The following is a 26,594-nucleotide window of genomic DNA, read 5'->3' on the forward strand; positions in this document are numbered from 1 at the left end:
TGAAGGCCAATATAATTGCATATTTATTCTTTTCACTAATTTAAACACGAATTGTATAAAATAATATGTATCACTGTATTGTTGAGCCAATAACATAGAAATGTAATATATTTGATAATAAATACAAAAGAAATAGGTGGGAGCAAAGATATATTAGTGTAAGGAAATGATGCCAGATGGTATATCAAATCCACAGAAAGAAATGAGGAGAACCAGAAAGGGCAAATAAGATTAATAATATAACAGGCCCCTGGGTGGCTCAGTCAGTTAAGTGTCCAACTTCAAGTCAGGTCACAATCTCAAGGTTTGTGAGTTTGAACCCACATCGGGCTCTGCTGTCAGAGCAGAGCCCACCTCGGATCCTCTGTCACACTCTGTCTCTGCCCTGCCCCCACTCACACTCTCTCTCAAAAATAAATAAACATTAAAAAAAAGGTTACTATAACAAACTCTATAATAAATGTATACTTGGCTCCATTTCTTCTCTCAGTGTATTTAAAAGACATACAATTATATCAAATATAATTATAATGATGTATTGTTGGGTGTGTAACATATTTAGATGCAGTATGTGTAACAATAATGACACAAAAAAGAATAGAAATGGAGCTATATAGGGGCGCCTGGGTAGCTCAGTCAGTTAAGCATCCGACTTCAGCTCAGGTCACGATCTCACGGTTCATGGGTTTGAGCCCCGCGTTGGGCTCTGTGCTGACAGCTCAGAAGAGCCTGGAGCCTGCTTCAGATTCTGTGTCTCTCTCTCTGTCCCTACCCTACTCATGCTCTGTCTCTCTCTCTTTCAAAAAAATAAATAAACATTAAAAAAAGAAAAGAAAAGCTATATAGAAGTAAAGTTTTTATATTTCCCTAGAGTAAATTTGAAGAAATTTTGATAAGATGTATATTTTAAGGCCTACAAAAACCCACTAAGGACATAACTAAAAAAGTACAATTAAGTAATTTTGAAGTAAGGGACACCTGGGTGTCTCAGTCAGTTGGGTGTCCAACATGATCTCATGGCTTGTGAGTTCGAGCCCTACATTGGGCTCTGTGCTGACAGCTCAGAGTCTGCTTCAGATTCTGTCTCCTCCATCTCTCTCTGCCCCTCCCCTGCTCACACTCACTCACACTCTCTCTCAAATATAGATAAACATTAAAAAGAAAAAAATTTTAAATAATTTGGAAGTAAAATGTTACACTAGAAAATATCCACTTAATATAAAAGAAGTTATGGCCAACTAATCTTTGACAAAGCAGGAAAGAATATCCAGTGGAATAAAGACAGTCTCTTCAGCAAGTGGTGCTGGGAAACCTGGACAGCGACATGCAGGAGAATGAACCTGGACCACTTTCTTACACCATACACAAAAATAAACTCAAAATGGGTGGAAGACCTAAATGTAAGACAGGAAGCCATCAAAATCCTAGAGGAGAAAGCAGGCAAAGACCTCTTTGACCTTGGCTGCAGCAACTTCTTACTCAACACGTCTCTGGAGGCAAGGTAAACAAAAGCAAAAATGAACTATTGGGACCTCATCAAAATAAAAAGCTTCTGCACAGCCAAGAAAACAACCAGCAAAACTAAAAGGCAACTGACAGAATGGGAGAAGATATTTGCAAATGACATATCAGATAAAGGGTAGTATCCAAATCTATAAAGAACTTCTCAAACTCATCACCCAAAAAAACAGATAATCCAGTGAAAAAAATGGGCAAAAGACATGAATAGACACTTCTCCAAGGAAGACATCCAGATGGCCAACCAACACATGAAAAAATGCTCAACATCACTCATCATCAGGGAAATACAAATCAAAACCACAATGAGATATCACCTCACATCTGTCAGAACAGTTAACATTAACAACTCAGGCAACCACCGATGTTGGCAAGGATGCAGAGGAAGAGGATCTCTTTTGCATTGCTGGTGGGAATGCAAACTGGTGCAGCCACTGTGGAAAACAGTATGGAGGCTCCTCAAAAAATTAAAAATAGAACTACCCTATGATCCAGCAATTGCACTACTAGGTATTTATCCAAAGTATACAGGTGTGCTGTTTCGAAGGGGCACATGCACCCCAATGTTTACAGCAGCACTATCAACAATAGCCAAAGTACAGAAAGAGCCCAAATGTCCATCGATGGATGAATGGATAAAAAAGATGTGGTATATATATACAATGGAGTATTATGCAGCAATCAAAAATAATGAAATCTTGTCATTTGCAACAACGTGGATGGAACAAGAGGGTATTACCCTATGTGAAATTAGAGAAAGACAAATATCATATGACTTCACTCACATGAGGACTTTAAGATACAAAACAGATGAACATAAGGGAAGGGAAGCAAAACTAATATAAAAACAGGGAGGGGGACAAAACATAAGAGACTCTTAAATACAGAGAACAAACAGGGTTGCTGGAGGGATTGTGGGAGGAGGGATGGGCTAAATGGGTAAGGGCATTAAGGAATCTACTCTTGAAATCATTGTTGCACTATATGCTAACTTGGATGTAAATTAAAAAATAATTTTAAAAAATATATAAAAAAGGCAATAAGGGAGGAAATAGCAAAAATAGATCTATAGAAGCAAACAGTATAATGGCATAAAGTGAAGTGTCTGACTCTTGATCTCAGCTCAGGTCTTGTTCAATCCCCACAGTGGGCTCTGTGCTGGGTGTGAAGCCTACTTAGAGAAAAAAAAAAAAAAAAAAAAAAAAAAAACCCAAAACATGATCAAACTACACTCTATCTATAAGAAGCAGAGTTTACATTCAAAGACAAAAAGCCAGAAAGTGAAAGGATGGAAAAAAAAGTATACCATGCAAACAGTAAATAAAATACAACTGGAGTGGTTATATTAGTATCAGACAAAATAGAATAAGACAAAAGTTACTAGAGCCAGGGAATGACATTTTATAATGCTATTTAAGAGTCAATCCATCAGGAAGGCACAAGTATACACATAAATACACCTAACAAAAGAGCTAGCCTCAAAAGGCATGAAGCAAAAAATCGACAAATTTGAAAGGAAAAATAACAATTCAGTAATAGTTGAGGAGACTTCAATACCCCACCCTCAATAATGGATAGAACTAGACAAAATATTAACAAAGAAATAGAAGACTTGAACAACGCTATTAAAAAAAAAAAAAAAAAAACCAACCATATGCCACCTGACCTAACAGATACCTCAACACCACTGAACACCAGCAGAAGAATACATATTCTCCTGAAGTACATATGGAACATTCTCTGGAATAGACCATATATTGGTCTATAAAACAAGCCTGAATAAATTTGAAAGGATTAAATTATACAAAGCATGTTCTCGGGGCATGTGGGTGGCTCAGTTGGTTAAGTGTCCAACTTCGGCTCAGGTCATGATCTTACAGTTCGTGCCGGCTGCTCAGAGCCTGGAGCCTGTTTCAGATTCTGTGTCTCCTCTCTCTCTTTCCCTCCCCTGCACACTGTGTCTCTTTCTCTCAAAAAAATGAATAAAACATTAAAAAAATTAATTAAAAAAATTCATGTTCTCTAACCACAATGTAATGAAATGAGAAATCAATAATCGAAGGAAAATTTGGAAATTCACAAATATGTGGAAATTAAATAAAATACTCCTTAATAACTAAGATAAAAGAATACATCACAAAGAAAATGAGAAAGTCACTGAGATGAATGAAAACATAAATGCAACATATCAGAATCTGTAAGATGCAACTAAAGTAATGCTCAGAGGAAAATGTGTATCTGTAAATGTCCAGAATAAATAAGTTTTCAAACTAACCACCCCCCCCCCCCCCCCACACACACAAATACCCAACATCACTCATTCTCTATCATATTATTCTATTTCAGTGCCTGAGACTCTTGTTCCTATTTTATGTTGTGTCCCCCTTACATTAGAAACTTTGTATTGTTCGCTGCCTGGGCATACTAGAATAACAGTTATACAACAGTACCTGACCATATTGTTTAATAAATCTTTTTTGACCAAATGAAGTCGGCATCTCTCCTTAGAATTATCACTCATATTCATATGATTTTTAACTGTCTCTCCAAATTTCTGTTTATTTAGCATTATTACAACTGATATACCTTTCTACCAAATTCATAAAATTCAGTATCCCATCAATATTTTTTATGAAAACTGCATATATTACTTCTTTAAACTATTATCAGTTATCAAAAATAAAAAAATAGAAAAATAAATCAATCTTCTTGGACCAAGTCAAATAAAAAATTCAGTTTACCTTTGAACATGGATTTGAATTGTGCACGTCCACTTAAATGTGGATTTTTTTTCAATAAATACACTACATACCATAAATATATTTTCTCTTATGACTTTAACATTTTCTTTTCTCTAACTTACTTTATTATAAGAAAGCATAAAATACATATAACATATGAAAGATGTTAACTATTATCGGTAAGGCTTCTAGTCATTAATAGGCTACAAATAGTTAAGTTTTTGGGAAGTCAAAAGTTACACAGTACAGCATAGAGGGTATAGTCAATAATACTGTAATAATGTTGTATGATGACAATTACTAAATTTACCATGGTGAGCACTGTGTTATGTATAGAATTCCTGAGTCACTATGTTATATACCTGAAACTAACATAATATCGTATGTCAACTATATTTAAGTAATAAAAAATAACATTAAAAAAGTGTGAAATTTAAAATTTAATAAATACCCTTTTATTTTAAATTAAAAAAAAGTTAAAACACGATTTTTGATTGTGAGGAGGTCTGCACCCCTAACCCATGTTGTTCAAGAGTCAACTGTAAAACTAAAATATAATTAATGTAAGAGGAAAAAAGAAAGGGTTACACAATGGCTAAGCCAATGTTCCTACTTCTTTGAATTGTAGAGTAAGAAAAGAAATCATTGCCCACTTACTCAATTTAATCTTCAAATTCTAGAGTACTAAAGGTGAACATTGAAAGAACAATTACATTGATGCTTGAAAGAAAACTATGGTTCCTTAAAACAATCAGAGCATATGTTATCAACATAATTATATCTAGATGACTAACATTTTTCCAAAAAATAAAACATTTAAAATTACAAGGGTATCATGATGAAAGTAACTTACACAGTCTTTTTGTCCTGTCGAAGAAGTTTAGAAGAAAATTCACTTAATACTTCCAGGAAAGCCAGATTAGGAGGGGGATATTCTTGTCCTTTCTGATTTTGGTATTTAAAGGCAAACTCTATGCCATCCCTGAAGTAAAAGAAAATAACATCTTATTTTTCCAGATAAGTAGTGTAGTTCTCTCAATGGGCTAGAATTTCAAAGTAGTTGAAAAGGCAGGAAAATCATCACTGAAGGAAGTAAAATCCGATAAATTTGAAGGGCAAAACAATGTTAATTTGTATGACATATATACCTATTAGTATTCTATTATTTACAGTAGAAAAGTATTAGTTGTAGCAAATAATATAAAAAATAGCTGAATAACCACAAAGCTAAATTCCTGTATGTATCTTATAGGGGTAACACAATACCCTGGAAAGGGCATTAGACTGTCAGAAACTTTGGTTCTCAGAGTTGGGTCACGGGACCAAGCAGCTATATGACGTATTTAAACGTAAGGTATTTAACATTTTCTGTCATTCAGTTTTTAGTTATGAAATAAAGTTGACCAAATTAGTACAGTGTTTTTAAACCCATGTCTCCTATAACATTTTCTCACTGACCAGATATTTTGTTAAATTTTACTTTCTATTCTTTATAAATGACAAAATAGAGAGTTGAAGTATTTTTCAAATTCAAAAGGCCCTCCTAGTTGAGAATAACTAGATGACACAACCTCTGAAGTTATTGTAACTTAAAAATTCTATCATTTGTCACTTTAAAAATGGGTCAAATAACATTTATTTCAGTTAAATTCCAGTAAAACGAAATTCTTTATAACATAAAGGGTTTATTCAGCTCACTCACTTGTGAAGTGTGGCAACTGCTTCTCGTGTCTTGATCTGATCCAGTCCGAACGTAAGGGCAAAACGACGTGCCAGTTCTTTAATGCCACTGACATGGGCAGATGTCCTATCTAGATTGGGACCTTGCTCTTGGACAAGTTCATTAAACAACTGGTTGAAAGAAAAAAAGAGGAAAAAATCTACAGCTAAGAAATATTTATTTCATTTATTATCAGAATAGGTAATATAATTTAAAAATATTTAAAAGGCACATGGTAAAATTTCCCTCCTTATATTTAACCATAGTCACACTGTTCCCCTTCTCCAAGTCATCTACCATTACTAATTTCTTGAGCTCATTTTCATGCTAGTTGTGTGATTAAATGTGAACAGGAATTTCTTTTTTTTTTTTTTTTTAAGTTTCTTTATTTATTTTGCAAGAGACAGAGACAGCACGTGTGGGGGAGGGGCAGAGACAGAGAAACCCACACAGGCTCATACAGCCCATGCTGCCAGAGCAGAGCTTGACGTGAGGCTTGAACTCATGAAACTAGGAGGTCATGACCTGAGCCAAAAGCAAGAGTTGACACTTAACCGACTGAGCCACCCAGGTGCCCTAGGACTTTATTTCTTTTTAACAAAAAAATAATGTATTTTAGGCTGGGGGAAAAGAAATATGCTTATAGAAATATACTTTATATTCATAAACATTTACGTATTCTTTTTGTTGTTTCATAAGGATGGCAATATACGATATATGGGGTTCAGAACGCTGGTTTTTTTCACTGATTATATCTTTAGACAAGAACACTATGTAAAAACAGACATTTGGATATATGGGGTGATTTTTCCTACCCACCAACAAAATATACAAAAAGGTTCTTAAGCTGGGTGGAGGGATTTTATAAATTACACATAGATTACACATATTGTATCAAAATAACAACAACCAAATAAATCTGGAGTACTAAAGAATATAAAAGCTATCATCGTTCTACCACCAAGATCAGACACTTAAATTTATCTATACATATCTGTCTTCCCTGTAAGATATGAATAGTCCAGGCTTTCATTTAAAGCCACTCCCTACTTATTTACTAGATCTCACTCCATTTTACCTATTTAGCAATTTTGCTTTCATGCTTACTGCTCTGTCCTGCATCCTTAACTATTCCCTCTCTACTACCTGCATGCATCTTAAAAAGAAACCAACATAAAAAAAAACAAAAAACAACCCATAACTTAACTCTATCTCCTATGTCAGCTAGTAATGCATCGTTTTGATTCTCTCTATGGCAAAGATCCTAAAAAGGATTGTTTACATTGTTTTTCTTCACTTCCTCACTCCCAATCTCTCAGTTCACTCTAATTATACCATTCCATTGAAATGGCTCTTCTAGTAATTATGTTGTCCACCTTCTCATTTTCTTCACCAACAGAGTGCCATGACTAGAAACAGCAGGTCTTCAAAAGATTTTCAAATTTATTTACAGATAATTACTTATAAATTTTTAAACTTCAAAATGTTTTCAGAAATGGTTGTACACAATAGCCTTAAATTTTAAAATGTATACTTAAAATGAATACAAAAAATATCTCTTTGTGCAAAATTCAAGTAATATAAAAATAAAAGTTCTCCTTCCTCTGTCCCATTAAATATCATTCTTCTCTCCAAAGGTAATTTATGTTAAAGTTTCAAGGTTTTCTAGACTAGTTTAGACACACCAATATATCACATACACAAAACTTCTAATATAAATGGTACTATCCTATATATTTTGTCCTGAAACTTGCTCCGTTTTTTCCCGCTTTTTCAAGTTTTTATTTAAATTCCAGTTAGCTAACAGAGGGTGTAATACTAATTTTAGGTGTAGAATTTAGGGATTCATTACTTACATACAACTCCCAGTGCCCATCACAACGAGTGCCCTCCTTACTACCCATCACCCATTTAAGCCATCCCCCCACCTACCTCCCCTCCATCAACCCTCAGTTTGTTCTCTGTTAAGAATCTGTTTTGTTTCCACATGAGAGAAATCATATGGGGTGTCTCTCTGACTTGTTTCACTTAGCATGATGGTCTCTAGCTCCATCCGCACTGCTGCAAATGACAAGATTTCACTCTTTTTTATGGCTAAGGAATATTCCATTGTGTATTTGTGTGTGTGTGTGTGTGTGTGTGTGTGTGTGTACCTCTTTGAATGTGTGTGTCTCTTTCAATTAGTATTTTTGTATTCTTTGGGTAAATACCTAGTAGTGCAATTGCTGGGTATTGGACAGTTTTATTTTTAACTTTTTGAGGAACCTCCATACTGTTTTCCAGAGTGGCTGTACCAGTTTGGATTTCCACCAACAGTGCATGAAGCTTCCCCTTTCTCCAAAACTTGCTATTTTTCACTTAATATTTTGTCTTAAAACTTTTAGCTACTTCAGAGTTTCACACTTTAACCATTCTTCTGCTGAATCTCCAATCTTTCAATATTATAGACTGCTACAATAAAACATATTTTACATACATATCTTTGTGTGTACCTGCATGTACCTCTATAGATACCTAGCAGCAAAAAGTGACTTTTAAAAGGAGTATTTATCTTCAATTTTGATATATTCTGCAAAATTGTATTTCAAGAAGGCAATAGAATTTTCTTAAAAAAAACTTTTTTTTAAAGTTTACTTCATTTATTTTTAGAGAGAGAAAGAGAGAGAGCACGGGAGGGGCAGAGAGAGAGAATCCCAAGCAGGCTCTATGCTGACAGTCATGTGGGGCTCAAACTCACGAATTGTGAAATCATGACCTGGACTGAAACCAAGAGTCAGACACTTAACTGACAACTGAGCCACCGAGGTGCCCTGGCAATAGCAATTTCTTTCACAAAAGACCCTTTTTCTCTACATCTTTATCAACTGTTGGTATTAACAATGATTTAAATTCATGCTAATCTGTTCATCAGTGACAAATATCTCTTTGTTTCAATTCGTATTTCATCAATTATTTAAAAAAATTTTTTTTAATGTTTTATTTATTTTTGAGAGACAGAGACAAAGCGTGAACGTTGGGGAGACAAAGAATCTGAAGCAGGCTCCAGGCCCTGGGCTGTCAGCACAGAGCCCATCATGGGGCTCAAACCCACAGAACGCAAGATCATGACCTGAGCCAAAGTCAGACACTTAACCAACTGAGCCACCCAGGCATCCCTTTATTAATTATTAATGAAGTTATGCCTCTTCTCATAGGGTTATTGTTTTATAAGATTTCTCTTCTGAAAAGTGGCTTTTCATATCCCTTGCTCACTTTTCTAAGGAATGTGTTTTTGTTATTGATTTGTAGGATTTATTATGTATGATTGAAAATATTTCCCCCAACCTGTCATTTGTTTTTAACTTTGTTCATAGGGCTGGTTGACATATAAATGTATTTAAGTTTACATACACAAACCTACAGCCCCACCTACCTCCTGAAATCTCTGTATTAATTCATGAGGCATTTATTAGGGACTCTGATTTATATATGTGACCTATTTCATTATTTGAATACTATTCTTGCCCTTTCTTCATTAAATATGTTAAAAAAATATTTATGTATTTTTCTTTTTAGATGAGTACTTTTTAAAATATCCATTTGCATTTCATCTGGTCCAAGAGTAGATAACTTTAGTAGGATTTCATTATTTGAAATGTGTACTATAAGACTATCTTCCAAAAGAAAAGACAGATAACACATGTTTTTGTACCGGAAAGTATCCATAGTAATGTATTAATTACTACTTATTATTACTTAAACAATGACCTAGTTTAAGTGAGGTAAAATATACCTAGTACATACTAAGCCCATAAAAGTGCTCAGTAACATTAATTCTAACCTTTACCTCTTTCCTTTAGATTTCTTACCTGCTGTAAACTGAGAATGAGGGTCTTGGCACACTGAATTTTATCAATCTGTCTGGTTTTACTCAGTGTTTCCTTAATAATATCACCATAGTCATTGTAATACTATGAGAAAAAGAAAGAAAACACAGCTTTAAAATTATTGAAATTTCATGAGACAAAGTAGATTGGTGAAAAAAATGGAAGGGGGAGTTCAGAGGTGTTTAATTTCTTCATCTTAAACATAATGAGAAGCAAAAGATATTGTCTAAAGTTAAAGGAATACACATTTGATATTTAAGATTAAGAAACAGTGAAAGTTAACGATAAAACTGAAAACTGGGAATTGTAGAAGAGGAAGATAGGTAAACAAAATTCCTTATTCTCTGTAATACGGATTCAATAGACATCACTTAAAAGGTAACAAATCAACAAACAGAACTTTGGTAGAAACTTAGCAAAGAACTAAAACCAGAACAATTAAAACTGCTTACCTCTGGGGAGTGAGCCTAAATAAGTGGGAAGGGCAGATTAGGGTCACAGACTTAACTTTAAATACTTTTGTGTTCTATCTCATTCCCTGTCACCACCACATGTGTGTATGTTACTATTATAAAAAATAAAAACAATGACTTGTTCGATAGTGACTGAGAAAAATTTAACTAATTTCTTTACAATTCAGTTTTTTGATATAGGATTTAAAAAATTTTCCTTGTGAGTAAATAATTTAAAAAAGCCTTATTTAAAGCCATTAAATCTGGATGTTATTTCCAAGTGAAAGCCTAAAAACCTACAACTTATGTGAAAAAGTAATGTATTAGCTTAGTAATTGGATTTTTATAATTTACAAAAAAGATGGCTATGCTTCCATGATATAAGGTGCAAAAAAAGAGAAAGATACAATAATACACTAAAGTGGTTAAACAGGGAGATCTCTAATAAATTCAGATTTGTAATGGTCATACAGAGAACTGGGGCAAAAAGCTATATATCTATACCTAAGGGTATATAACAAAGAGTAGCAAATAACTATCAGAATACTCTCAAAAAGATTACAGCTTTTAATGAGAAGCACAACAATTGCTAAGGATGATAATAAATTTTGGATAAGGCTCATTTCTTGAAATCAATACAGTATTATAAAGGGATGAAAAGGAAAAACCATGGTATACTCATATTTATCCATCCAAACATAATGTTTAGATATTATGCTAGGAAGCCATCTCAGACTCCTTTCACTTAGGTCTCTCTCTATATCCTGTGTTTGCTTTGTAATTTGTACATCTACCACTACAATAATTGTGCTGAGGTTTTATGGTTTAGTGGGAAGGGCTAAGCTTGGAAGCTAGACAAACCTAGAATCAAATTCCAGTTTTTGCTATTTATAATAGTTATCTGACCATGGAAAGTTACTTAACCTTTTTGAGCCTTAATTTCCTTATCTGTAAATGACAGGATTACTGTAAACAACAAACATAATGAAAGAGCCTCAGAACAGTATCTCATATATAAATTGCACAGAACAAAAGCAGCCACTCATTATTACCATGTTACATTATATTATGCTTGTATTTCAGTTTCCCTATTAACCTGTAAGTTCCTTAGTGCAGAAATCATGTTTTATTTAAATCTCTGGCTATCAACACAGTGTTGGTCACACTGCAGTTGTTCAGCAAAATATGATGAATTCATTACTATTTATCCTACCTAGAACTGGACCATACATAACTAAACATGGATAAAGATGCAAGTGGATCAATGGCACACACAATATTCTGAACATGCGCAAAACAAAACACTATCTGCGTCAGGAGAACAAGGTAAAAACACATAAACTGAGAAGTCTGCCTGTCATAAAGATTTCTGAGCAATGCTTTTTTAGAGGGTCAGGAACAAAATGGAGCTTAAGGAAAGCAAATAGCCAGGAAGGTGAGTACCTACCAACATCCTATCATATGAAGAATGGTTTAAAACCCTTCAGCGTTTCCTTACCACCCTGAGGAAAAAAATTCAAGCTTCTCACACAGCATATAGTCACTAATGACACCTTCTTTAAATCTTATCTCTTGCTCCACTTTCGTAAGCAATCTTTGTTGTCACATCAAATTACTTGCATTTCTCACAAAGAATTCACATTCCTTTGTCTGTACATGAAGTTCAATCTGCCCACAAGTCCTCCCACTACTTCTTTGCTTACTAATTTATGCTTAGTGTCTTAGACTTAGTTCCGAAGTCACCTCTAAGCAATTTCCATTAACCCTTATATTTCTTTAGAATATATAAAGAAACATTTATTGTCTGTTTTATATATTTCCAGGAACCCCTATACATACCTTGGTTATACTATATAATGCAATTGTCTAATTGTTGACAGTCTTTTTGCCTTTAGACTACTTTAGAATGGAATTAAAAAAAATCTTTATAACTTCAGTGCCTGGCAGGCAGCATGGTATATAGTAGGCATACTTATAAAAATGTCTTGAAGAGATGTCATAAGGAAGACAGATTAGGTTTCTTCCATGTTATCAAGAGAGTCTATAAAGCTTCATGGAAACAAAAAGGTGTTCTTCCAATAAATGTGAAGATCTCCCACATTATGGGGTTGATATAATGGAACAGATTGACAAAAAGCTTATATTTCTATAAAAGAGAGAAACTTTAAATATATCAGAAAATCATCAACAATACATAGGTAAAAGCTGTGAATTTTAGCTTCTGTTCTCATCTTTTCATTTTAATTGCAAATTTCTCTGCCACTGAGATGGAAGGAGAAAAATAAGGATATGAAACTATACCTTCATGTAGTGTTTAAAGATGTCTGCAGCTGCATGCATGTCAACAATATCATAAATGATAAGTTTGCTGAAGGCAGCAAGTAGATTCCTTCTTTTATGTAAGGCCTCAATTTTATTAGCTTCATCTTCTTCATCACCCTCTAACCACAGAAAATAAATTCGTTATGAACTTTGGCCCTTTATACAAGGTAAAACAAAATAGACAATCTGTATAATCAAACACTGGCTTATAACTTTACAAGTAGTACCATTCAGTTTTAGATAAGATAAAAATTGTGATTATTTTAGGGTGGTATATTTAGTTACACTGATTATACATTTAGTAGGTACCAAGGTTCCTACTTCCAAGAGACTGTCACAACAAAGATTGCGTAAGATAAGCAAATCATATATAAATTCTTTTTCTGATATTTTTATCCTAATAATACTGTTGTCTGTCAATCTTGAAGATGCTATCTCTTCTCATTTCAATATTCTCTACATGCTATTAGCTATATTTTAACAGAGAAGAAATTTCTGGAAATGTTTAAGACATAGAGAAAAAGTTTTCTTTTAGAAAGAAATATGCGGGGAGTAATGGAAATATATGGAGGTGTTAGTTTTCAGTGCTTGTCCTAAACATGGTTACGTTATACATTTTGCAAAACATTTATGCATATATACATTTTTTAAAACAAAGCTTACTATCAAATACTTTCCAAATGAGAAGTGTTTCTTCCTCAGTTTTTTAATTCTCAGGTCCCACTGGCTTGTCTATCTTTGATCCCAGAAAAAATTTCTTCATAAGGCTCCAGATGTTCACATGTTAATGTTTGTTTTAGGCTCTGTACTGACGCTCCCATGTCTTGGCCTGCCCATACTTGGAGAGTGTTCTTTCTTTCCTTCTTCACATGTATATATTCAGAAAAGAACTTACTCAACTTTTCTCTTCCCTTTCCATTAATTACTCCTGCTGTGAAGCACCAAAGCTTCGAGAAGTTGGAAATCTTTTTGCTTAAGACAAGTAGTAGGTAAATTTTATCTCCTGTGATTAAAATGGACTCTAGAGATTTTGTTTCACAATTGAGTATTTTCTAAAATGTTCTGTTAAGTAAAGAACACTCTAATAGCACCAGACAGATCTGCAGATTAGATATACTACAGATCTTAAACAGCTGAAATAATCTATTTCACAAATATCCTATATAACATTTATTTATAGTCAGCCTAATTATGCTATGTTATCATTATGCAGGTTCAGCATAATTCTGACTGGTAAGGTTTGATAACAGTCTTTTAGCACTTAATACCTTACAGTTACATTTTGTTAAGAAATATATGGTGATTCTCAGGAATAGAAAGGAACTTGGATGCTTTCCTTTAGAGAAATTGTGAACCTGGACATAGTTCAATTAGGAACATATCTATCCTATATATACATTTTGCACATGTGGGAAATGACAAATGTACACATTTACCGTAGTATAATTTATAATAAGCAGAAGACTGAAAACTAGGGGTGCCTAGGTGGCTCAGTCTGTTAAGTGTCCAACTTTAGCTCAGGTCATGATCTCGCAGTTAGTGACTTTGAGCCCCATGTTGGGCTCTGTGCTGACAGTTCAGAGCCTGGAGCCTGCTTCGGATTGTCTCCCTCTCTTTGCCCCTCCTCCGCTCACACGCTCATGCACACTCTCTCCCTCTCAAAAAATGAATAAACATCAGAAAAAAAAGATTGGAAAGTAGCCTAACATCAATCAATAGGAGACATATGACATAAATTATGCTATAAAGAATAATTACGCTATAGCTGTTGGAAAAAGAAAAAAGAAGCTCTGTATGTAGTGACAGGGAAAGACCTCTGGGGTACTATTCTAAAGAAGGGAGACTTTCACTGTATACATTTTTATTCTTGTTGGTTCCTGAACCACATGAATGCATTAACTCTTTTTTAAAAGAGAGAAATGCTAGTACTTTTTAGGACTGAATTTGAATTTTTTCCTAGTATCTTTTGTGATAGGTAAAAAAAAAAAAAAAAAAAAAAAAAAAAAAATCAATACTATACTGATGAGATAATAACTACAAATACCCATGCTCTGGTTCTCTTCGTCTTGGTCAATGAAAACATGATCCATCACAAAACTGAGGAGTTCAGACTGGAGTCCAGTATCTGGATTAAACACCAAAGGCTGGAGGCCTTCCCGGCCACCTGTCATTAATTGGTGGCTAAATATCATCAGAAGATCACAGAGTAACATGAATGCCTAGAATGCAAAGGGAATTAATTCATCAGTAATGTAATATATAAATATAACTATAACTAGAGATCAATGTTAATGAAAACATACTAAATTAAATGTACTTCATTAACAATACCATAACAGAAACTGAGTATTTAGTTTTAATTTCCAAACTTATTGAATATACTTTTTTTCATTAAATACTAGTCCCATTTAAGACTTTTCCTCCCTAAACATAATCTATTTCTTTTACATGGCTGTATTAACTCAAAACAGTTAAGAGATTTTGACTTGAAGTTAAGAAAAATGACTTAAAGCTAATTGTGGAAATACAAAATGAACAGAATAAATTATGACAGAGGACAGAAATCAATCATATACTTCTTAATCAAATAATAAGCATAAATCTTAAGACAAACTGTATTATTCAACAAATTACAATGCAGTACTCTAAATCTTAAAGCTACTATTTAAGGATTCTGCTTTAAAAAAATCTAACGTGGGGGCGCCTGGGTGGCTCAGTTGGTTAAGTGTCTGACTTCAGCTCAGGTCATGATCTCATGGTTCATGGGTCTGAGCCCTGCATCAGGCTCTGCTGACAGCTCAGAGCCTGGAGCCTGCTTCACATTCTGTGTCTCCCTCTCTCTGCCCCTCCTCAGCTTGTGCTCTTTCTCTCTCTCTCAAAAATAAACTTAAAAAAAAAAAAAATCTTTCAGTAGGTTTAAAATTGAATTTAAGACCATTCACATAAAAATCACTATATGAAAGCTTGCCACAAGTTTAAATTTTTTTTTTTTTTAACGTTTTATTTATTTTTGAGACAGGGAGAGACAGAGCATGAACAGGGGAGGGTCAGAGAGAGGGAGACACAGAATCTGAAACATGCTCCAGGCTCTGAGCAGTCAGCACAGAGCCCGACGCGGGGCTCGAACTCATGGACCGTGAGATCATGACCTGAGCTGAAGTCGGCAGCTTAACCGACTGAGCCACCCAGGCGCCCCAACTTGCCACAAGTTTAATCACATAAGGGAATTTTCAATACATTTCCTAAAGAAACAGTATGATAATGTTGTCAAATTTGCCCTATTTAATGGATGGTATGAAATGAGTCTGTGTTATCAGTTTACTGTAACTGAATGATTTTGTTGTAGGATAATTGAGGGCTCTGGTAACTCAAAACAATTCACTTACCCTGTTCTAAATATTGATTTCTATGGGAAAACACAATTTTGGTATGTATTTGGAGATGAGTGTATTTGGAGATGTATTTGGCTGTCTACCTCCAGCAAGAATCATGGCAGTTCATGCTCTGACTACACCACCATGAACTACTAAATGTCTAAAGATATTCAGAAAGAGCCACTTGAAAAGGGGAGCATGAAGAGAATCCAGGGGGATGGATATATATAGAGAGAGAAAGAGAGAGGGAGAGAGAGAATCCAGGGGGATGGAGAGGGGGATGGAGAGGGAGAGGGAGAGGGAGAGGGAGAGGGTGAGGGCAAGGGAGAGGGCAGAGGGCAGGGGCAGAGGCAGAGGGAGAGGCAGAGGGAGAGACAGGCCACAGTTTTGGACATCACCAGTGATGATGCACAAACAATGAATTTTTGGTTTAAATGTCCTAAGCTAGGTAGTTTTAGACAGCACTCACTGATGGGGTTCAGCAGGTTTAGAGAATAAGGTTTAGAGAAGACCATCTCTGTTCCCATTTAAGTTAGATGCTGATAACTTAATAGATAACTAATAGATGTGATAACCTACTTAGAAGGGATAGCAAAATGTGAGTACTACAGTATTCTAATTAACTAGACATTTTCTAGTCCAACATTACGATGAAAAGAACAATATGGAAAAAAGTATTCTCTTTTATATAAAACAGTATATAGAAGTTTTTTTATAAAACAGTATATAAAAGTACTTACCAGAAGAATAGTATAATTACACAGTTTTTAAAAATTGCTTCATGGAAACAGTACTGCCTCGGGCTCTGCTTTGACCCTCTTTGGGCTGTGCTGCCCTTCCCAAGGATTGAGGAGTCTGCTAAACCAGTGGGATATATCCACCTGCACTCCTACTATCCAAGTACAGGGACTCAGGGATTCCTTGCCCTAAGAGACCTGATTCTGCTATCAAAGCCTGCACAGCCCTCTTCTCTGGGGAGACTATATCATTTGTGTGTGTACTCCAGGTCTCAGGGTGGCTGTTTGAGGGGATAATGTTGACAGTTTGGATTTATGGGCTGAAGTGTTTACATGCATGTGTGAGAAGTTCTTCCTGGTGTGATGAGAAGAGGGTAAGGTCAGAGGAGGGTGGACCACAGGCCAGCTTCAACCCTCCCAGTTTTGGGATAGAAGTCCCAGGAATCAGGAATTATGGAACCAGGTCATTATGATAGTGTATTTGTCTAGATAAAAAGACATAAAACAAATCTGTTAGCTTGCTTTGTTAAGTTAAATATTCAGACATCCATACTTTTGTCCCAGGTTCCATAAATGTTAGGGATAGATCTGTACGTTAAGAATGGTCATAAAAAATTTACATCTTCTTACTGTTCTTCAATGAATTTAGTTATTTTTATTGAGAGCTCTTAACTGATAATTTCTTACCTGTTCCTTCACTGGAGTATTAACATTAGATAGGCACTGTTGGCAAACAGCCAAAAAGGATTTCACTGTTTTCCTCAATACCAACAAATCCTCCTGTAAGACACATTCAAATTTGCAAACATGAATTACAATATCCTATAAATCTGATCCGTAAGAAATAATAAATGGAAGTAGCCAATTGACTTACTGTTAAGGAAATTCATAAAACCAAATTTATTGTTGGGAACCAAATCATATAGTTATTTCCTAGTTATCCTAATGGAAGGGGCATAATCCCAAACACTCAATTCTATTTAGCTATGGAATGCTCAGTATGATTTCCTCCAACATGTTTTCCTTTATAAATATGGTTTACTTGGGTTAATATTAAAATTGTTAGACATTCCAAAATACATACTAGTTGGTAGTAAGGTGAGGGGGCAGAGCAGCACACTGAAAAAAAAATCATTAAGCAACAAATGTGCACTTAATTTCCCCCATATTCTCAGCACTCTGCAAAATGTCAAGGGAAGAAAACTAAATGTTTTTTGAGAAAAAATAATTTTAAAACAGTGTCCTTGCCCTCAAGGGGTTAACATCCTAGCAGGGAATTAGGCTAATCACAGAGTAATTAAATGTTCAATTTTTTTTTTTTTTTTTTTTTTTTTTTTTGGTACTACCTCTAACTGTAGCAGAGAGAGCTGAGCTGGAGGGACTTTTATAAAAGGATGGGCTTTAATTTAAAATTGAATGAGTGAACAGGATTTAATTAGATGGCCATATAATATTCAATGTGAAACATTTAAAAAATATAAAAGGAAATTTAAATTTATCAAGCACCTAAATGTGTCAGGCACTGGTTTGAGGGCTTAGTGTTACATAATCTAACATTTATATTGATTAGTAGTAGTCATTATTAGCAAGAGTTTGAGGCCAGGATTGTCTGATATCAGAGCTCATATTCTCACTAATGAGGAAGACACATGAGATAATTCAGTATTACATCGATATTTAAAGTAGTAATGAAGAGTAATTAAATTAGGCTGATGTAGAAATCACTTCTAAAAAGTATCCTGTTACTCAAGTTCTTAAAGCTACTCTTTGTGTAGATGACAGTACTAATTCCTTTTGGGGATCTTCACATCCCAAATAAAGATACTTAAAAAATTATACACATTTCTTTTGCTATCATGAGTGTAGTATTTGGAAGAAGGAATAAGGTCATTTTGTGCAGAATAGTAAAAAAAAAAAAAAATGCTGTCTTAAAAACTTTTCATGTTCCTGCAGATGAACACCCAATAACCAAAACTCAACATTCTTTGACCTTCTCTAATTTCAAAGATTCATTATACATTAGGGGAAACAGACAAGAGAACAGTCAGCTGCAACAGAATGTAAGAAATACTATGTTGGAAAGCCTAATCCAGAGTCAAAAGTAGTCACAGAAGGGCTCCCAAAGAAGGTAACATGTAAGCTGAGCTCTGAACAACTAAAAATTATCCAGCTATATAGAAAAAGGTATCCCAGAGGGCACAAAATGTTCAAAAGCCTGAACATGCTTGTGAGAGGCTGTTAATTTATTGTGGCTGGGACACAAATAGGGAGGTGAGTGGCAAGAAAGCTGAAGAGGAAAACAGGATTCATTTCCATTTAAACAGGAGATCATTTAAAATTCCATGTTAAATCATCTACTAGCAATAACGAACTACTGTAGAAGAATCTTTATTATGAGAGTGCTACAATTTTGTTTTAAAGAATAATATTATAAGCAGAATGGAGAATGATATGGAATAGGGAGGTTAGTTAATAAGAAATACAATGTTCTGCTGAGTGCTAATTATGTGCTAAGTACTGTGTTCTACGGGCCATAAATTTAAATCTCACAATCACCATATGAAGTAAGTGTTAATATTCCTTTTATACCCATGAGGAAACAACGTCAGAACACCCATGGATTCTAAGTGATAGGGTAATGATCCAAATGTAGGATTATCTTACTCTTGTGACTCTAAAGTAGTCCATGCTCTTAATCATTCTTCTCTGGTTCCCTTACATATTAACAAAGGCCATAGGAATAATTTAGAATGAGGGTCTGAAAATAAAATGTTGGCAGTGAAGATGTGAATAGACTGAAGAGAAATTATAAAGCAGCAGCATAGAATTTAGGAACTAATCAGAATGGGGCTGTTGATGAGTCCTAAATTTCCAGGTAGTTACCTATTAGGTGGATTATGGTGTTTATCACTGAAATAGTTAATGTAATAGTTCACAAAAATGCTAACATAATAGTTCAATTTTAGAGATGATGATCTGAGATTCCTGAAAAATATCCTACTGATGTTTAGTAGGCCATTGAATATAGGAGTTCAAAGGCCATGGGAAAGAATTCAAGCAAGAATAAAGATTTGGCAGTCCTCGGCATTTAAACGGCAACAGACATGATGGAAGAAGATGAGATCACTCAAGGAGAATATGTAGAGAAGGTGGACAAAAGTATCTTGGGGAACACCAACATTTAACAGATGGTTAAGAAAGAAGAGCATATGAAGAAATCTAAGAAATGGTATGAGTAGGAATAAAAACCAGAAGAATATAGCATATTCTGGAAAGAAAACATTAAAAAATGGTTTTCTAAAAAATGTTTATTTACTTATTAAAGTTTACTTATTAAGAGAGAAACCAAGAGCAGGGGAGGAGCAGAGAGAGAGAATCTCAACTTGACTCCAAGGATCGAATTCACAAACCATGAGATCATGACCTGAACCAAAATCAACAGAGGCTTAACCAACTGAGCCCCTCAGCTGCACCTAAATGTTTATTTTGAGAGAAAGGGTATGCACACATGTGAGTGGATGGGAGAGGTGGAGAGAGAGAGGAAGAGAGATAATCCAAGCAGGCTCCATGCTGTCAGGACAGAGCTAGATGTGGGGCTCAATCTCACAAACTATCAGCTCATGTCCTGAGCTGAAATCAACAGTTGGATGCTTAACCAACTGAGCCATCCAGGTGCCCCAGAAAATGTTTTTAAGGAAAAAAAAAAAAACATTAAAAAATGGAGATAGTAATTTAATAGTGACAAATGCCATAACAGAAAAGACAAGCTAAGGATTAGAAAGTATCCCATAAAACAATGATGAGGTTGTGAGTGATCTTGGGGAGAAAACTTTTAATGGAATTAAAAGGGCTGAAGTCAGACTGCAGTGGAAATCTTCCATTTTCTTGAATGGAAGAAAAAGAAGGCAACTCTTTGCTGAATAAATAACTGAAAGAAAAAAAGCAAGCCATGCTACTGACTAGCTCTATGATCTTAGTCAATTATTTTATGTCTCAGAATTACAGAGTTTAAAAATCTATAAACAAGACAGCTGAACTATGAGATTCTATGGTACTCTGTGATTCTGCTGAATTCACTAATAGGCACTCAAATGAGAACAAGACAGGTGCTAAGTGGTAATAAACCTCCCAGTATTCAAAGAATGACTGTTCACTGTTCCATTGCTAGTACCTAGAATAGTGCTTGGCACACGGCAGGTGTTTAATAAATACTTACTGAATGAAATGCAAGTATACGTAATACAGATGATATCACAATCCTAGGGTCAATGTGTAATATCTTCATTTTATCAAACTCTAAACAGAGTTTGAAAAAATGGTGCTAGGAGGTATTAATGCTCCTTTATTTCCTTAAATTTCTCAGCGTGCAAAGAAGCAGTCTAGGGAATCAGCTATCTTTGGAGTTGAAGCCAAATATTCCTTTAAAGGTCGATCATAAAGCAGATGTGTCTTATGTAAAATGGTAACTTGCCAATTCTTTTGAAGAATTATAAATTTAACATCACAACTAAGTAAGCAGCCTACCAATGACTAATCAGTAGAAGTATTTTAAGAAGAAACTGGAAATGGGAAGCAACCAAGAAAATAGAAGCTAAAGGCCTTTAGCAGTAAAGTTTGCACTAGATTTGGATGCAACTTAAATATTATCTGAGTGCTCAAGAAAATTAATTTAATTATAGTCAGTTCGATTCCATTAAGAGAAATATAAAACTAATAGTTTTAGGTAAATGGGCAGAGATACTATATATTTTAACTAAATCTTATATGGTAAAGCCCTTTAAACAGCTGGGAAGAGACGTTAGGTTCTTGTAGATTTCAGAATACAGTGCTTTTATTCACTTTACAATATTTCATTTGATTAAAATAGTTGGAATGATGATTCCCAAGGCTGTGATTGTGCTAAGTTAAGGCAGGCAACCACTTCTGGGATATGTGGTAATAAATATCTTGAGAAATTTTCAGGATGTTCAATCAAAACTTTAAAAGAGGTTCAGGGTTTGCCAGCTTAAAGCTCAAGTATTAAGGTAAGTTTCACAGAATGGGCTTTATTCTTAATGTCTCTTAAAAAACAAGAATAAGGATAAGAAAAAATAAAAACATAAAAAGATTCTAAATAGGGCCAATAATAAGAGCTTAGTTTTAAAAGCACAAAAATTAGTAATTTACTTGAACTCCTTTAAAATATAAACCACTGAGGGGCACCTGGGTGGCTCAGTTGGTTTCAGTATCCGACTCTTGGTTTCAGCTCAGGCCATGATCGTGAATTCGAGCCCCATGTTGGGCTCTTGCTGACAGTGCAGAAGCTGCTTGGGATTCTCTTCCCCACAGCCGTCCCTCCCCCACTTTCTGCCCCTCCCTGGAGCACTCTCTCTCTCTCTCTCTCTCTCAAAATAAAGAAATAAACTTAAAAAATTTAAATATAAGCCACTGGCTATTTTAAAATTTGAGAAAACTTATTACATTCCACATATTCTGGAATGAAATACTTTCTCTCCTGTTGTAATAGTTGTAAAGTCATTGTGAAAAAAATTAAATATGTTTAACTTACACTGAATAAACAAGAGCATTTTGTATGTGGTATTTTTCTGGGCTAGAATTCAATAATAATAAAGTTAACATTTACTGGCACTTACTGTGTACCAGGCACTAATCTTAGCTTTTCATGAATTAAATTTAACTAATCCTCATAACTGTGATGGGTACTGATATTATTATCACTCCCATTTTATATATGGAGAAACAGGCACAAAGATGTTAAATGCAGGCCCAAAGACCAAAGCAGTGTGCCTCTAGTCTGTGCTCTTAACCATTTTGCTATAATGACTTTTTTCTATAAATTGAGAAAATTACTATGGTGAGGAAACAGGCATTATGGAGGTAAGATATTTGAAACTCAAATTACTCAAGTATATTTACATATAAACAAAACAGCCAGTCAACCTGATGGACTCTGAAAAACAATAACCCAAGAACAAGATATGCTGATTATCCAGACTGCAATTTTAAGAAACTAGAATATTTAGGGAGTACCTCTACAACTTTTAATAGGATGGTACTTTACTTATAAATTCCCTTTCTAGCCAGAGTACCTGAATTACAGAGGTGAGAACTAAACACAGTGAACAGAAGAGTAATCTGCCACTTAGTCCAGGATAAGCTATATATAAACTAAGTATATGGTACTTTTTTTCAAACACTTTTTCCTAAATGAAACAGTATTGTCTCTTATTTTCAGAAAGCAGCTTGGCATCATGAACACTTTTCCCTAAAGTAGCTATGGAAAGGAATTCAAATGGGTCAGGTGATAAGATTATACTGAGTCTTAAGTTATATCTTGGGGCTAGATTCTTTCATATCCATTTTGTAAGCTGCTTAACTAGCCTGGCTGAAGTTTTTCATTTTTTGGTTTTTTCTTCCTGGTAGTACTGAAACCAAAATTTCAAGGAATTAAGATGTTTTACACCCTGGTCGGCAAAATCTCAGCAATGAAAAATTTTGAACAAGGCTGGCATAATTAAGATGGTGAATTTATCATATAAGCCATATTAGAAAGAAGTTTTCTCAAAGGCACAAAGGCTCAAAGTTGACTTACTCTAACATCTTGAGAAGAAAAACAGATCTTAAATGTAGACTGTGCCTTAAGAACCAAGTATCTCAACATGATTATAGTCAGTGGAGAAAGGTCAGAGTTTAGTTCCTACACACACGAATATGTAGCTACTGTAGATCTGACATGCAGCATGGTAGATTTTGTCCTTCATCTGCATTTTGGAATAATGTGGGAAGTTAAGTTTGTCCCTTTGGTCCTAACAGTCACTATTTTCCCCCTATAACTCTGACTTCTCCTTTAGCTTTCTTCATTTTTGTGATTCCTTTTTATTATGTATCACAACTTTACATGTCGAGAGAAAGACTAAATTTAGTTGTCCTTTTATCTACAGCTGTGAAATACCCTTAAGATAACCACAGCCAGAAACTGAAGCCACAGAAAAACTAGTAGTACATCCATAAAATTCATTCAGTATTACCTGCCAGATACACATTTTTAGAATGGGCATAAATAGAACAGAAAAGTTGTAAAATAAGGACCAAGACCAGGTCAAAGATATCAGGACATGAAAATAAAGCCTGTAAAGAATTTGGTGATCAGTGTTCATGACAAAAAAGGGGCACAAGACTAGTTACCCAGAAAAGACAAATAGGGTTATTGACAAACAAGACCATGGGGTTACCTTACGAAGCCAGGGATTGGCAAACTTTTTGTGTAAAGGGTCAGATAGTAATATTTTAGGCTCCATCAGCCATACAGTGTCTGTCCCAACCACTTAACTCTGACACTTAATATAAAAGCAGCCCTATATAGCACATAAATTATTGAGCATGCTGTGTTCCATTAAAACTTTATTATAAAAACAGGGGACAGGCCACATTTGGCCCATGGCCTGTAGTATGTCCTGTCTGTACTGGGCTATAAAGCTCTTTGAAGTATAAACTGTGTTATGTTTACCTGTATTTAGCACCCTTACTAACACATAGTGAGGCTCATTATTTTTCAGCCCAATAAGTGATTATTCACATTAAATATGATAAAAACAAATGAAACTATATTCATTCACTTGGGATACATCAGTGAGCAAGAGACATAGTAAAAAGTGTCACCACTGTAGTGGGGTACACACTATGTTTAAAACTGCTTTCGTATGTTTCAACCCCATGTTTAAAAACCCTTTAAAACCGCTTTCTTGTATGAACAGCTGCTACTAGCTTCTCTTTTGGGGGATGGGGACAGGGTGTGCCCCTTCTGTGAATACACAGTAAATTAACTACTGAATATTTAACCCCCAAATGTAATACCTAGTTTTCAGTGTTGCTGTTACTGGTAATTTGAATCCCCACCTGCTGACTCTTGCCATTGCCTCAGATTAATCCATTTATGATGCAGGTACCCTTAAACTGCCTACTGTAGTTCCAAAACATCTTCTGACTTCCTTCCTATACTGTACCAAGATGAAGGAAGCTAAAGGAGGAATCAGAGGGGCAGGGGAAAAGTAGCGACTGTTAGGACCAAAGTGAGAGACCTGAATTCCCAAATCATTCCAAGATACAGATGGAGAACAAACAACTACCATGTTCTTTCTCTACACTAGCTACTGAGCATGTTTACCCACTTCCACAGCCTCAGATAATAGTTCATTTAGCACCCATTCTTGGTTGTGAAAGGGGAGACTAGGAAAGCATAGACAAGGACTCAGTTTAATGCCATCAAAACAAAGTTATTGTTTGCTGAAACACTTTTTTCAATTCAATCTTCCCAACAACCATATCCAACAGTGATCGATCACATACCCATTAGGAAACTCAGGTTCAAAGGTGAAGTAACTTGCTTATCTTTGCCACAGGAGGTAAAAAATGGCACCAAAATTCAAATTTACATTTAACTCCAAAGATAATGCTCCGACACAAAAAATTCTGGAAATATACCTTATTTACAAAGTAGGAGCTTCTTATATATATATGAATTGGGTATGTGACAAGAAATCATATAACAAATACCTAGAAATTTTAGAATGGCTGCTGGAAAAAACATTTGAAAAACAAAAAACCTATTGTAGGAAGGAAAAGGCATTATGATATCAGAGGATATTAAGCAGAATATAAAACACACATTTCCTTTCTATTCTAAATGGACAGAGGAAAGTAAACTTCTTTTATCACTTATTCTGGTGAGGCAAATCTCCAATCTCTGTACAAGAAAGTGGGAAATGTTATGTTTTATTTAAACATTCTTAAAACTGCTTTAGACCTCAGATAAGCTCCGTTAAAACATACTTTTACATTATAATAACTGTTACTTAGAACAGATCTTCTCAGTCCTGGCTTACTACTTATATGAAAGGCATTATATATGTTAAGGAGTTTCAGTGTTTATAAATTAGGTGCTTTAAAGACCACTGTCCCCATGTAAGTAGAAACAGCACCTGACTGGACAAGCTAGTAAAGCTTGAGGAAGACTTACATGGTCTTTCCCCACCAGACAGCAATGTTCAAAACTGGAGGCCCAGGAGGAATAGGGTTGCAAACAGCATGTAATTCTTAATGGAATGTTAGAATCATGGCTTGTAAGTTCTTTTCTAAGTTGAACATATTTACTTCTGATTTCAGAGATTTTTAGAATGTTATATAACATTTTGGAGAAGTTTGGAATCTGGTATAAACAGTCATCTACTTCAGTATTCCAGACTTTTTATTTTTCCTTCAGAGAACATTCTGAGAGCTGAACAAGAAAAGGGTATTAAACAAGATCTGGATCCTTTTCCCCTAACTTTCCTAGACCAGCCATGAGGCACCTGAGATAGGACTTAATATTAATAGAAACACAACTATCAAAGAATGACTATGAAGTCTTGGAACAATCAAAAGGAAAGGCTTTAAATTAACTAGATACTTACTGAGGATGGAATTCTCATGAAATAAAAGGTAAGGGTTAAAGATTTAAGAAGAAAAGAATGAAGTAAAATGGTTATATGCTACTATAAATTTGTTCCTAGAGAGACAACTATTACTTCCCATTCTTGGCCCCATTCCTTCCCCATACAAAGCAGTTAACTCTGCAGATGGAGAGGTATTTTATGATTCTAGGAATCTGGAGCAAGGTCCCAAGTGAGCTCTCTTATTTTTGTTATTTTAAAGGACTAGAAAGGGAAAAGAAAGAGGGGTAGAAAGCCGCCTGTAGATTTTTACACATTTTAAGACTATTTCTAGTACATTTCTAAAAATGTATGTTTGTATAAAGAATAGCAAGGTTAAACATGTCTCCTCACTGAGCTTGGCCATCTTCAGGTCCCACCTTCACCCTAACTCTTC

The 26,594-nt window shown here is 34.9% G+C and overlaps 1 protein-coding gene across 3 annotated transcripts in view; it reads right to left on the bottom strand.

Annotated features, from left to right (window-relative positions):
* STAG1 (STAG1 cohesin complex component) overlaps positions 1-26,594 on the bottom strand; it is a 408,272-nt gene that overhangs the window by 21,350 nt on the left and 360,328 nt on the right. For all 3 annotated transcript variants that reach the window (XM_058732364.1, XM_058732365.1, XM_058732367.1), the window contains 6 exons: positions 17,418-17,510; positions 14,664-14,838; positions 12,599-12,738; positions 9,828-9,929; positions 5,962-6,110; positions 5,113-5,241 (listed from right to left, as the gene is read on the bottom strand). In XM_058732364.1, the coding sequence (XP_058588347.1) occupies positions 5,113-5,241; positions 5,962-6,110; positions 9,828-9,929; positions 12,599-12,738; positions 14,664-14,838; positions 17,418-17,510 (788 nt within the window). The remainder of the gene's footprint in view (positions 1-5,112; positions 5,242-5,961; positions 6,111-9,827; positions 9,930-12,598; positions 12,739-14,663; positions 14,839-17,417; positions 17,511-26,594) is intronic.

This window comes from Neofelis nebulosa, chromosome 5 (genome assembly GCF_028018385.1).
Source record: "Neofelis nebulosa isolate mNeoNeb1 chromosome 5, mNeoNeb1.pri, whole genome shotgun sequence".
Taxonomy (NCBI): domain Eukaryota; kingdom Metazoa; phylum Chordata; class Mammalia; order Carnivora; family Felidae; genus Neofelis; species Neofelis nebulosa.